This window comes from Lactuca serriola, chromosome 8, assembly GCF_051521515.1.
Source record: "Lactuca serriola cultivar US96UC23 chromosome 8, Lser_US96UC23_V15, whole genome shotgun sequence".
Taxonomy (NCBI): domain Eukaryota; kingdom Viridiplantae; phylum Streptophyta; class Magnoliopsida; order Asterales; family Asteraceae; genus Lactuca; species Lactuca serriola.
In genome coordinates, this window is record NC_136415.1 from 75977031 (window position 1) to 75991859 (window position 14829).

At 32.4% G+C, this 14829-nt stretch overlaps 1 protein-coding gene across 13 annotated transcripts; it reads left to right on the plus strand.

The window, feature by feature from the left end:
• The first annotated feature begins 201 nt into the window (after positions 1 to 201).
• Positions 202 to 14829, plus strand: LOC145066479 (uncharacterized). 13 transcript variants are annotated; one of them, XM_079013745.1, is made up of 9 exons: positions 205 to 393; positions 2207 to 2245; positions 3089 to 3173; positions 3387 to 3781; positions 3876 to 3920; positions 5262 to 5381; positions 6596 to 6754; positions 8664 to 8728; positions 11508 to 14829. In XM_079013745.1, exons 8-9 carry the CDS (start codon positions 8674 to 8676, stop codon positions 14624 to 14626), a joined length of 3174 nt encoding a protein of 1057 aa, XP_078869871.1. In that variant the 5' UTR covers positions 205 to 393; positions 2207 to 2245; positions 3089 to 3173; positions 3387 to 3781; positions 3876 to 3920; positions 5262 to 5381; positions 6596 to 6754; positions 8664 to 8673; the 3' UTR covers positions 14627 to 14829. The 13 variants fall into 13 exon arrangements, 8 of the variants coding, with proteins under 8 accessions (XP_078869871.1, XP_078869872.1, XP_078869870.1 ...); XM_079013746.1 differs by lacking the exon at positions 3387 to 3781 and having other exon boundaries at positions 6584 to 6754; XM_079013744.1 differs by lacking the exon at positions 3387 to 3781 and having other exon boundaries at positions 206 to 393.

Sequence of the window (14829 nt, forward strand, 5' to 3'; positions counted from 1 at the left end):
TTAAGTTGAACTCGGGAATGGGATGTAAAAGTATAACATCTAAACTGTTAGATTTAACAATGCAGGGACTACCGGTGTTAACAAAACCCTTCATAGGGATCACCCATGACAAAATGCGAATAGTAGGACCAAAATCGCTATTTTCGCAACACCATAGGGACCAAACATGTATTTTACTCTAAAATGAATTAAATATATATTAAATAACGGAAATATGACCAGATCTCGTATCAGATGAAAACGAGGAAGTTCGAGTAAAGCGAAAGACGAAAGACGGAGAATTCGTGAACTCAATCAGTGAATTGAAAATCATAGTATAGTCGATTTAAGCATATGACTTGTAATATTGAGGAGAAATCATTCTGGGTTGAACTGGGAGCCGATTTAGTCAAGGTATGTTGATTATATTTGTAAAGTTTGCTTAAGTTGTGTTAAATTAATGGTTGTAAGATGTTTAGTTGTTGGGATGTTAGCTAAATCAAGACATAGAACTAACTTAGAAGAAAGTTGAGTTGAGATTGTGTTTCCTGACCTAATTTTGTCAATTTCTCGATTAAAATGAGTAATGATGATTTGAGTGAATTAGGCAATGTTAAGTAATGAAATTGAGAATATATATATATATATATATATATATATATATATATATATATATATATATATATATATATATATATATATATATATATATATATATGCTAAAACTATAGGATGATGTCAAATTAAGTAAAAAGAATCAACTAAATGATGAGCAAGTTGTGTGGGGGCTGGAAATGTTAGTGTCATTTGCTCTGAGCAAGAGAAAGTTGCTCTTCTCAAGTTCAAACTTAGTGTTGATGATCATTATGGAATCCAGTGTGATGGTGTCACTGGAAATGTTCAACGCCTTCATCTCAAAGGAGATTACTTCTATGACTACTTAGTTGGTAAAAAGGTGAGCTCCTCTTTGGCAGAGTTGAGGCATCTCAAATACCTCGACTTGAGTGGGAATCGTTTTTTTTTTTTTTTTTTTTTTTTTTGAAGGAAGTCATATACCAGAGTTCATTGGATCCTTGAAACACCGGAGCTACCTCAATCTCTCTTATGCTGGTTTTGGTGGTATTATTCCTCCTCACATTGGAAATCTTTTCTAATTTAAAGGTTCTTGATCTCAGTTCAAACTATTATGAAAACTTTCTGAAGGCAGATGATATGGCGTGGGCCTTTAGCCTTTCGTCACTCCAGCTTCTCTACTTGAGTGCAGTGGATCTTAGTCGAGCACAGAACTGGGACATGGTGCTTCACATGATTCCCTCGTTAAAATACCTCCATCTTCGCTACAATTCTTGTAAAGGTCCACTCCCTGGCCTTTTTCAAAACATGACATCTCTAACTTTCCAAAGCTACTATAAGCGTGATCCCTTCTTTGTCAGAGCTGCATTTGTCTGGTTGTGGGCTTGATAAAACGCATCTATCTTCCCATCATCTTAATTTTAGTACACTTTCTAACATCCAACACCTAGATCTTAGCTGCAATCCACTTGGAGGCATATTTCCATCTGTATTGAGAAACATGAGTTTCCTAAGAGTCCTTGACCTTTCAGATTCCATGCTGAATTCATCGATTCCTTTTATGCTTATCCTAATACAATACTTTTTGTATTTTGAATTTGTATGACTTGTAATACGGGTGTTGTTTAGAGGTGCCAATTTACAAATCTATACTGAATTGGGTATTTAGACATGATCAAGTTGTAGATTATACTACTATGGAATGCAAGTAGTTCTCAATATATATATATATATATATATATATATATATATATATATATATATATATATATATATATGTTATCAGCTTTCATCTACATTTGTCCTAGTAAGTAAGAACCAGGTAATCTACTCATTATTTATTTCTTCATTTGTAAATTTTCTAGTTTTTCATGTATAGAAGGAAGATGTGTGGGTGAAAGGTGGAAATTTTTTGTTGGATTTGGTATTTGGATAAGATTATGGTCTGCTTGTATGAATATGCAATGGTAGTGGTCTTGTTTGATTATTTGGTTATGAGATTAGATTAAGATTAATCAGTATGTAAAATGTCATCCTTATTTTGTTTCTATGTATCTAGCTCATTTTCCTTGTAATTTTTCCATCTATCTGTAATTTCTGATTTTTAACATCATTGTAATATTTTACCTGTTTTTTTTGTCCTGCATACAAACAGGTGGGAGTTTGTGCATGAACAATTCTTACCAAAGAAGAGGTAGATTTTAGAACACTTAGTCGAATATATTTCCTCAAATATCGTTGGACATTTCCTTAGTGAAAACATACCATAACATATTGTATTGCTTGAGTTTTTTTATTTGCATCACCTATTTTTTTTTTTGGTTTGACCAAGATAGTTGTGTTATTACTAGTTATTTCCTCGGGTGTTCAAGCCCTTGATATGTATTTGAGCAATTTCTTGATGTTCCTTGTCAATTTGCACAGATATCAATGATGAATATTTGATTGAAAGCTTGTTTTATTAGAGAATGGACATTTAGTTTGTCAATGTACACAGACTTCATATCCTTTGTGTTGATTTCTTTTAGATTTTAGGGATGAGTCATCGAAGCATGCATGGTCTTTTGCTTAATAGAGTTATTGTTCATCTCTACAATCTTGCTTCCTTGTTTTCTTTAGAAGCATCTCATCATTTTGCTCAGTTTTCTCACCATGTATGGTACATATTCATCATCTTTTGAGGCATCAACCAAGTTACTTTTGAATGCTACCCTTCAATTATCCTTCTTCCTTGTAAGCAATTTCTATTCAAAATTTTACAGAGATAACTGCTTCTTCAATAGCACCGAATTTGTACTATCTGGTAAAGACCTACTGTCTCCTTTCAACAAACAGATCCATGGATAAATTTGTTGGTCCTTAATCTGATGTTCTATAACAATTTTGGACCTGTTCCAAGTAAAATTACAATCTTATCCCTTATCCAAAAATATTGTATGTTTTTATTGGAATGTCTTTGAGCATTCTTTTTGTTATAATTAAGTAGGTTATATTATAAAACAGAGCAACAAATTAAATTTGTCAATTCATATATCAGGTGAAAACGTTGCAAATAGGCATCTGGCGAATGTCAAAGATTTGGTGATAGCTTCAAGAATGCAAAATCCATTTTAATTGGAAAGGTAATTTCTTGCAAGATATTATTATTCTTTTTAAATCTGCTGACTAGTGGGCTTTCAAAAGTTCTACATGTTGTTAATTACTTACTTTACTGTAGGGTATACAAACATTTTAGCTATCCAAAACATTCTCATTTTGTAGGTTCTTTTTTTTATCATTATAGAGCATGAAAAAGCTCTTATGTATTCATTATCCAAAACATTCTCATTTTGTAGGTTCTTTCTTTAGTTTTGTTGGAACAAAAGCTACACACATGGGTGCCAAAACACAACACAAATCTGCTATCCTAAAGTGAAAAACGAAACAGGGAAAAAAAGAGGGTGTTTTGGACTCATTTTCTGTGTATTCCTCATACTAAAATAGATTAGAAAGAGAGCTATATATAGCCAAACAAACAAACGAAAAATACTACAAAACTTACAGGCATGTGCTTCCTATCAAAGTGGCAACTAAGCCCCCATTATTCTCCTTCATACTTGGTCAACATATGATCACATCAGCAACTAAATGAATCTGCCTAAAACCAACCCGTGACCCATCACTAAAACCCAATTAACCCGACTTGAACCATCAAAGATTAACCCAACAAGTTTTAGTTTTTTCTTGCAGGGTAACCCCTTTTTAAATTTATTATGTGTTTTGAGGGTTTTATATATAGATAACGACTAACCTTGCCCTTTACTTTATTCGATTTGTTTCTTTAGGTCATTGAAGATGCATCATATATTATCCTCCAAACCATGTTACAGGTCAGTTTTTTCTAACTCAAGTGGGTGAGTTTTTCTATGTGAATCTCATAATAGTTGAAAAACACAATATCTCGGATACACCACAGTACACTTTAATAAAATAATTAAATAAACCAAGTGTCGAAAAATAATGATAAAACATAAACTTTTGGGGGATCCTTTGTGGACTTTAAGAATCATATATATGTGAGGTCCACCATGAAACTATTTAGACCTATCATGTTACCATTGGCCTGCTAACCTATTCACAAGTTCGTGTATCATTTCCCACTTAAATATATTGAAATAATAATGTAGTTTTTTAAATTCACATGTTCCTGTATCATTCCTGACTTTAATACATAAAAATAACAATATAGGATTAAAATAATGTGATTCAGGAGATTGTAAGTATTAGATTACACTTTGAATAAGTTTTAAAATAAAATATATATATATATATATATATATATATATATATATATATTTTAGGTATTTCTGTAAATCATTAAATTTCAAAATCAAGTTTATAATCTTTAATTATGATAAGTCTTAAAACCATCATATATATTGTTTTTGTGGGCAAATGCATTTACGTGTGACATGGGGAATTGATTTAGCCAAAAATCACTTTCTTTGATTGAGAAAATTAAAAAAAAAAATAGCCCATGACCAAATCAATACAATTTTGTGGATACAAATCAACAATTGATTTCCATGTCTTGTTTTGGTCAAAGGAAAAGTAAATATAGATAGACTATAAGCATGCAGTCTTGTCTTGTGGAAACAAATTTTCAATTGACTTCCAAGTCTCCCATCACAATAACTTGTTTCATCACATCACATGCATGGGCAACTTAGTCATCATATTTGTAACTTGTAAATTTTTGGTTATAAGTTAGTTTTTTTTTTTTATTTTTTATTTTTATTTTCATATACACTCCACAAAATGCAATGTCAAGTCTTGTACCCTTCTCCAGCATACTGTTAGGAACAAGCTAAAAAATCAAAAATTAAAATACGTTTCCTTTCCTTGACACATTAACATTGTTACATCAAATAATACTAAAAACAACTTGTTCTGTTGTATCTAGGTTTTTAAATCGTTGAAACCAAAAATCATTTTTATAATATAGAACAATAATTTACAAAAATTTATAATCTATCTTTGATTTCTCAAAACTCCATCTTTACCTCCTAAAAATATAAAGCTAAACTAGTCTTGAACACGGGTGTTATAAAGGTCATGATTTCTGATCAATATACTTACACAACACTCATAGATGGGCTATCCAAAGCAAAAAGATTGGAAGATTCAAATATGGTTTTAGAAGATATGTATATTACTTTTTTTTGTGGCAGATTTTTGTGATGATTAGGAAATTTGTGAGGTAGTGCTGGTTGTGATCGTGGCAAAAAGAGCAATACGGTGGTGGTGTATGGCTACATGATGGGGATTTGGAGACCCTAAAAGCGTTTCAGGTAGCTTCTATTTAAATAATCAATGAACCAGATAACTGTCTTATTTGAAATAATATTATTTTATGTTCAAATCATGGTTTCTACATGTCTCCTACTCAACTATAAATAGAACCTTATACTTTGGAATTTTCAAGTACTCTTTTTTTAGATACTAGATCCAAAAATTGATCCTCTCTCGCCTCTCTCCTAATCTTTCTATGGTTCTTGTGTTGTGGGTGTGAACCATTAGAGGCTCGCACACAAATAGAGCTTGTTTTCAAAGATAATTCTAGATTGCTTTGTTGGAATCAAAGATTTGTTTACAATAACAAATAAAAGGTATGCAATTTTGTGAATTTTGCTTTCCATTAGGGTTTAGAAGATTTGATGTTCAATAATATGTTGCTTAAATAGTGTTATGACATAGATCAAAGTAGGTTGCACGTACCCTTAAGAATATAATGATTTTTCCGTATTATTACATGTAAAACCTATCAATATCTTATATAAGTTAACAATGACAAAAATATGATTAAAGTCACCAGATACATCCCTCGTTTGACATGGTCCTCAAACATAAGATTTCATGAATATAGCATATAATATCCTAAAAGGAAACCTATTATAACTTTTCAGATGGTAAAAGTAATATGATTATTTGTTACATGTTTTTTATTCATTTGGTGATGATATTACTAGCTTATTAAAAAAATCTATTATCACAATGTTTTTTCAATCTTATTCATACAACAAGGAACAATGCCCAAATTATTCATAAATAAATTTCATTAAAGTATATTTCTGGTATACCCGAAAATACCTAACCCGAATCATCAACCCGGATACCCGAACTATAAGACCCGAATTGTAAATAGTTTAGGTTTCGGTTCATATTATTTTATGAAAAAACTCGAATTACCCGAAGCTCGAAAATTACCCAATCAACAGACCTAATTAGCAGTAGTGATTAGTAGTAGATAATAAGCAATAAAGAAAAGATAAAACAAGGGAAAATTAGTCCTATGCTAAAAGCATAACATCTAAACGGTTAGATTTAACAATGCAGGGACCACAAGTGGTAACAAAACCCTCCATAGGGATCACCCATGACAAAAAGCGAATAGTAGGACCAAAAGCGCTATTTTGGCAAAACCATAGGGACCAAAAAAGTGTTTTACTCTAAAATGAATTATATATATATTAAATAACGGAAATATGACCAGATCTCGTATCAGATGAAAACGAGGAAGTTCGAGTAAAGCGAAAGACGGAAGAAGGAGAATTCATGAAGTAAATCTATGAATTGAAAATCATAGTACAGTCGTTTTAAGCATATGGCTTGTAATATTGAGGAGAAGTCATTCTGGGTTGAACTGGGTGCCGATTTAGTCGAGGTATGTTGATTACATTTGTAAAGTTTGCTTAAGTTGTGTTAAATTAATGGTTGTAAGATGTTTAGTTGTTGGGATGTATGCTAAATCAAGACATAGAACTAACTTAGAAGAAAGTTGAGTTGAGATTGTGTTTCCTGACCTAATTTTGTCAATTTCTCGATTAAAATGGGTAATGGTGATTTGAGTGAATTAGGCAATGTTAAGTAATGAAATTTGAGAATATTATATATATGCTAAAACTATGGGTTGATGTCAACTTAAGTAAAAAAGAATCAACTAAATGATGAGGTCACGTATTGTGTTGCAGGTTTTCCGTATCTCAGTTACTTGCTACAATATAATTTCTTCCTTTAATTTGATAACATCAAAAAGATTAGGGTCCCACACTGACACAAGCTCACCAGATCTTTCAATTGCCTCAGCTACTGCATAATTGCAGGTTCTTTTTCCCCAGCAAAAGTAACCTGATTTTTAAGCACCATATTTCTAACCCAAGCTCTCTTAAAATCCTTCTCCACTCCATTTATATTGATAGATAAGCACTCTAACATTGTTTCTTTTTCATTTATATTGGATTCAGAGAGTTTTGATCCCCAGACACTTCAAATACTCTTTCTTTTACTTTCCCTGAAAACATCTCCTGCTTACACTTTTTTCCTTTGAGGTTGTGAATGTTCTTCACTTTGCTTTCCTTATTTTATAAATGTAGTAATGCTTTGTTGACAATCACTTTCTTCGAACCAAACACCACCACACTATGTGCTCTGGACCAATGGGATCACCCTCAAAATTTACAAACTTTTCTGTTTGGACCAACTTTATCTTTTTTTCTCATAATTACCATTTTAACCTCTCTTAAGTATTGGAAACCGAGATAATATAACAGCTTCGTAGCAGAACAAGTGTTGATATAGAACCATAAAGTGCCACTATATATGTTATTATGCTCAAAAGCGAAAGGGATAAATGCAAGAAGTAGCAACCTACTTTCATTTATTTGTTTATACTTTATAGCATCCTACTTTCATTTCTTTCAAAGAAACATACCAATGTTTGGACCATCCCCATCTGCTGCTAACTGAAAGTGCTTAATTATGCTTTTTCTAGAGCCAATTAGACAGCTTATTTTAACTACTTTAAAAACAAGTAAGAAAACATCAAATCACTATATACAACATAATCAACCGTTCAATGTTGTATTCCTATAACACTATTAGTTACCAAAATATAAGCATATCTGGAAAGTAAGACAAGAGAATAAAAGAATGGCATCAATTAGTAGAAATGCTATATATAGTTATAATGTTTTGCTGGAGATGAGATTGAATTCAATACCTAGACAATGCCTCTGTAGTATGTACATTAAGTTTCAATTTGGTTTAAGAAAGGGAGGGCTTGAATTGAGATACACTTTCAGATGGATTAGTCTTTAGTGGAATGTCTTTGAGCATTCTTTTTGTTATAATTGGTGATAGCTTCAAGAATGCAAAATCCATTTTAATTGGGAAGGTAATTTCTTGCAAGATATATCATGGTTATTAATTTTTAAATATGCCGACCACTGGGCTTTGAAATTCTACATGTTAATTACTTTACTGTAGGTTATACACACATTTTAGCTATCCAAAACATTCTAATTTTGTAGGGTTTTTTTATCATTATATTTATGTTGGTCCAACCTACAGAACGTGAAAAAGCTTTTATGTATTCATTATCTCTTGTGTTATGATGCTTTCCTTGTTTCTGTAATTTTAGTTTTTCCCTTGGTCCAACCCTTTTGTATTATGTGTTTTGAGGGTATATATATATATATATATATATATATATATATATATATATATATATATATATATATATATATATATAATGACTAACCTTGCCCTTTACTTTATTTGATTTGTTTCTTTAGGTCATTGAAGATGCATCATTATATTCCAAACCATGTCACAGGTCATTTTTTTTTAACTCGAGTGGGTGAGTTTTTCTATGTGAACCTTGTAAAATTGAAAAACACCATGTCTTGTATACACCACACTTTAATAAAATAATCAAATAAACAAACTGAATGTTTCCTGTAATTTAGGGAACCCAAGTGTCAAGGATATAACATAAACTTTGGGGGCTACTTTGTGGACTTTAAGAATCATATGTGAGGTCTACCGTGAAACTATTTAGAACTATTATGTACTATTGGCCTGCTAACATGTTCACAAATTCGTGTATCATTTCCCACTTAAATATATTGAAATAATAATGTAGTTTTTTAAATTCACAAGTTCCTGTATCATTCCTGACTTTAATACATAAACATAACAATATAGTTTTAAAATAATGTGATTCAGGAGATTGTAAGTATTAGATTACACTTTGAATAAGTTTTAAAATAAAAAAATATATATATATTTTAGGTATTTCTGTAAATCATTAAATTTCAAAATCAAGTTTATAATCTTTAATTATGATAAGTCTTAAAACCATCATATATATTGTTTTTGTGGGCAAATGCATTTACGTGTGACATGGGGAATTGATTTAGCCAAAAATCACTTTCTTTGATTGAGAGAATTAAAAAGAAAAATAGCCCATGACCAAATCAATACAATTATGTGGATACAAATCAAACATTGACTTCCATGTCTTATTTTGGTCAATGGAAAAGTAAATATAAATAGACTATAAGCATGCAGTCTTGTCTTGTGGAAACAAATTTTCAATTGACTTCCAAGTCTCCCATCACAATAACTTGTTTCATCACATCACATGCATGGGCAACTTAGTCATCATATTTGTAACTTGTAAATTTTTGGTTATAAGTTAGTTTTTTTTTTTTTATTTTTTTTTTTTATTTTCATATACACTCCACAAAATGCAATGTCAAGTCTTGTACCCTTCTCCAGCATACTGTTAGGAACAAGCTAAAAAATCAAAAATTAAAATACGTTTCCTTTCCTTGACACATTAACATTGTTACATCAAATAATACTAAAAACAACTTGTTCTGTTGTATCTAGTTTTTTAAATCGTTGAAACCAAAAATCATTTTTATAATATAGAACAATAATTTACAAAAATTTATAATCTATCTTTGATTTCTCAAACACATAAATGCTTGTTTGTCAATATATATTGTGCTTTTTTCAATTCATAAATTGTTAAAGACTTGTGACCAAGTAATTACGTGTGCTATGGGGAATAAACTTGGACCAAAACCACTTATTTTGATTAACAGAAAATTAAAAGTGAACCTGGACCAAAAGAATACAAGTTTGTGGATACAAATTGTCCGTTGACTTCCATGTTGACTTCAAAGTCTTATGTATCATTTGCTTGTGAACAAATTCCCAAGTACATGTATCATTTCTGACTTAAATATATTAAAACAATAATATAGTTTTTAAATTCACAAGTTTGTGTATTTTAATTTATAAAAATAATAATATAGTTTTTTATAAATAATGTGATTCAAGAGATTGGAAGTATTAGCTCATGACCAAAAAAATACAATTTTGTGGATACAAATTAAACATTGATTTCCATGCCTATTTTGGGGAAAAGTAGATATAGACAAAGACCAAAAGCATGTGGATAAACTTGTTTCATCACATTTTCTAGAACACTTGAATACTGTAGTAATGAATGATATACTGCTTAGTTTGCAACTTATAATATTGTTGTGATGAATTAAAATTATTATTTTCATATAATAAAATAAGACAAATAAACAAACTGAATATTGCATGTAATTTAGGAGGCCAAGGTCTGATACCAGTATTTTCAAAAAATAATAATAAAACTAAATGAACTTTCTTATGTATCATAAAGTGTGAACATATTGATTAGTAATCTTAAACACTGTTTTTTTATTTAGACTTAATAATAATATCAAAATAATAACATGATTTCAAAATAATGTGATTTAGAAGCTTGTAAGCATTAGATTTCCACTCATTTGACATGCTCAACCCATCTAACAGTTTCATATTTAGTCACGGTTTTAAATTCCCAGCTTATAATTGTAACTATCACTTAAAAATATTTATAATGTATCTATGATTTATTGAAATGGAAATGCTTATTTGTCAAATACTGCATTTTATTCAATTCTAATTTGTTAAAAGATTGTGGTGAAATAGAATTGCATGTGCTGTGTGGAATAGTCTTGTCCCGTAAACCACTTTTAGTTATTGAGATAAAGAAAACTTGCATAAGCATATAAGTTTGTGGTTACAAATTTTTAGGGAAAATGACTTACGAGGGTAATTATCTTTATCGCTTTGTTTACATTTAGGTAACTTCTTTATTTTTGTACACATTTGACCATTTAACTTGTTATATGTGTTTACATATAGCAAGTTAAATGGTTAAATGTATACAAAAATAAAGAAATTACCTAAATGTAAACAAAGCGATTAAGATAATTATCCTCCTAAGTCATTTTCCCCAAAATTTTAATTGACTTCCAAGTCTTCCAATATTGCAACAAGTTATTCTTCATTAATTTATTCCTAAGTCATTTTCCCCAAATTTTTAATTGACTTCCAAGTCTTCCAATATTGCAACAAGTTATTCTTCATTAATTTATGGCTTTATAAATGTACTAGTTACTTCATCATAAGAACCCATCACTTCATCATCACAACTCATCTGCTTGCTTCAATTTTCTTCTAAACTAAAATTAAGTTAGGGTTGATAATGGGGAATTGGAGGGGTTTGGGTTTCCATCTCATTTTCGTATGTGTGTTTTTGTTTGCAGCCACATATTCTTGTTTGGGGGTTCGAAATGTTAGTGTCATTTGCTCTGAGCAAGAGCGAGTTGCTCTCCTCAAGTTCAAACAGAGTGTTGAAGATCCTTTTGGAATGTTGTCATCATGGGTTGGAAATGAGTGTTGCATGTGGGAACGAATCCAGTGTGATGGTGTCACTGGAAATGTTCAACGCCTTCATCTCAAAGCAGATGATTACTACTACATATATGGTAATAAGGTGAGCTCTTCTTTGGCAGAGTTGAGGCATCTCAAATACCTCGACTTGAGTCAGAATTATTTTCAAGGAAGTCGGATCCCTGAGTTCATTGGATCATTGAAACAGCTGACCTACCTCAATCTCTCTGATGCTGATTTTCAAGGTATTATTCCTCCTCACATTGGAAATCTTTCTAATTTAAAGGTTCTTGATCTTAGTTCAAATTATAATGAACTCAAGGCAGATGATATGGCATGGGCTTTTGGCCTTTCGTCACTGGAGCTTCTCAACTTGAGTTATGTGGATCTTAGTGGACCACAAAACTGGGACATGATGCTTCACATGATTCCCTCCTTAAAAGAGTTAAGTTTGTCACATTGTAGACTTTCCAATGTTAATCTTGGTCCTTTTCTTAATTCCAGTAGAATACTTCCTAATATAAAACACCTCGATCTTGGCTACAATTCTTTCAAAGGTCCACTCCCTGGCCTTCTTCAAAACATGACATCCCTAACATTCCTCAGTCTTTCTGGATTTAATCATAGTTTATTGGCATGGAACTTTCCAAAGCTACTAAGCATGATCCCTTCTTTGTCAGAGCTTCATTTGTCAGGTTGTGGGCTGGATAAGACGCATCTATCTTCTCCACATCTTAATTACAGTACACTTTCTAACATCCAGCACCTCGATCTTAGCAATAATCCACTTGGAGGTATATTTCCATCTGTATTGACAAACATGAGCTCCCTAGAAGTCCTTGACCTTTCAGATACCATGTTGAATTCATCTCTTCCTATTATGCCTAAACTTCTAGAGCTTCATCTTTCTGGTAACAAGTTTAAGCAGATTGAGGATGTTGGAATCTGGAGACAGTGCCACCTGAAACAATTGCGTGTGACAAATAATGTGTTCCGTATGGAAATGACTGACCCACCAAAAAACGCATCAGAATGCTCCCAATATTCTTTGGAGTTGCTGGAATTAAGTCGGAGTTTAAAAGGTAGAATTCCAGAAACACTTGGAGGACTGGCAAACTTAAGAGACCTTGATCTATCATACAACAAACTGACTGGTTTAATCCCTGAATCTGTAAGAGGATTAAGATTTTTACAAGTACTTGATCTATCTGAAAACCAGTTGACTGGTCCCATTCCAGAATTCCTTGGGAATCTTACCCAACTTGACCTTTCTTATAACCAATTGAATGGTTCAATTCCAGAATCCCTTGGAAAATTAGCAGCTTTAACAGATTTGGATCTAGGATCTAATTTCTTAGACGGGACTATTCCAGTTTCGATTGGGCAACTTGCCAAACTCCGTATTCTCTCTATCTCTAACAATTCTTTAGAAGGAGCGGTTACCGAAGCCCATTTTGCTAATCTTTCAGTGTTGAAGCTCTTGGAAATGAGTAAGCTGACATTCAATGTTTCACGTGGGTGGATACCTCCATTCCAGTTGATATATCTTAGTCTCAGCTCTTGTAATATCGGGAATGGATTTCCGCAGTGGCTTCGACATCAGAGGAAACTTCAATGGTTAGAGTTTTCCAATGCTACACTTTCGGGGCCGCTGCCCACATGGCTGCGGAAGATGCCCATCATTCCTTATTTAGATCTCTCTCACAACAAACTCAGCGGATCTTTGAAAAACCTTCCTAATGCAGGAAATGGTGATGCATATTGGCCTTCACCTGTATTACTTCTGGAATATAACCTTTTCAGTGGGTCAATTCCACGGTCATTATGCAGAAGAACAAATTTGGAAGTGCTTGATCTTTCAAGAAACATGTTAAGTGGGAAAATTCCCAACTGTGTGGGGAATCTGCAGGGTTTGACTGCCATGAGATTAAGCTCAAATCAGCTCTCTGGTGCCATTCCTAGTTCAATTGCTCTTATTTCATCATTACTTTGGTTAAATTTGAACAAAAATAACTTTACTGGTGAAGTTCCTCCAGAATTAGGGAATCTCCAAGGTTTGGGAGTCTTAGATTTGGGTGACAATAAATTATATGGAAATATACCCAATTGGATAGGGAAAAAACTTACATCTTTGGTAGTTTTGAGTTTACACAAAAACAACTTTACTGGTAGAATTCCTCCATCTCTTTGCAAAAGTTCAAATCTTCAAATTTTGGATCTTGCATACAACAACTTAACCGGAACCATCCCTCCGTGTGTAGGAAACTTAAATGGCATGGTTGTGAGTCACTCGATATCTGAGCATTTTTTAGATATCGATGATGATAAGAATGTGATTCAGGTCATGAAAGGTGTTGATCTTGAATATACAACAACTTGGGAAATAGTTTATAACATGGACCTTTCAAGCAATAAACTTGTGGGAGAAATACCTGTTGAGCTCACTGCACTTTCGATGTTGGTGGGTCTGAATCTGTCTAATAATCATCTGAGAGGGGGTATTCCAGACAGCATTGGAAAGATGATGAATTTGGAAACTCTTGATTTCTCAAAAAACGAGTTGAGCGGGAGGATCCCTTCAAGCATGGCGGCTTTGACTTTTTTGAGCCATTTGAATTTGTCACACAACAACTTGTCGGGTCAAATTCCAATAGGAAATCAACTGCAGACGCTTATTGATGATCCATCAATTTATGCTGGGAACAAACATCTATGTGGACCTCCATTGCAAAACACTTGCTCAAATCATCAAGATTCAACAACAACAACAAGCAAGAAGAAACACAAAGCAGCTGATGAGAAGATGGAGGTATGGTTGTTTTATGTGGATATAATGAGTGGTTTTGGAACAGGTTTTTGGGGTGTTATTGGAGTTCTGATGTTCAAGAAGCAGTGGAGACACAAACTTTTCATGTTTGCTGAGGAAACCATGGATAAGATATACGTTGCAGTTGTGGTAAGAGTTGCCAAGTTCAAGAGAGGAAGAGAATAGCTGTGTAGATCATGTGGAATGCAAGTAGTTCTTGAATGCATGTTATCAGTGATAGTTTTGCTTTTGAGATATGCTTATTCTAATGTATTACTATTTGGATTTTGTATTTGTATGGCCTTTGTGATATCAGTGTTGTTTAGAGGTGCTAATTTACAAAATTTCTTTTGGATTTGGTATTTATACATGATCAAGTTGTAGATTTA

What these genes read in the sequence shown, in the direction of transcription:
- LOC145066479 (XM_079013745.1), top strand. Translation starts at nt 8,674, where the DNA reads ATGCATCATTATATTCCAAACCATGTCACAGGTCATTTTTTTTTAACT. An exon ending in TTTTTTTTTAACTCGAGTGG is followed by an intron (nt 8,729 to 11,507) that starts GTGAGTTTTTCT and finishes TTTTGTTTGCAG; the next exon opens with CCACATATTCTTGTTTGGGG.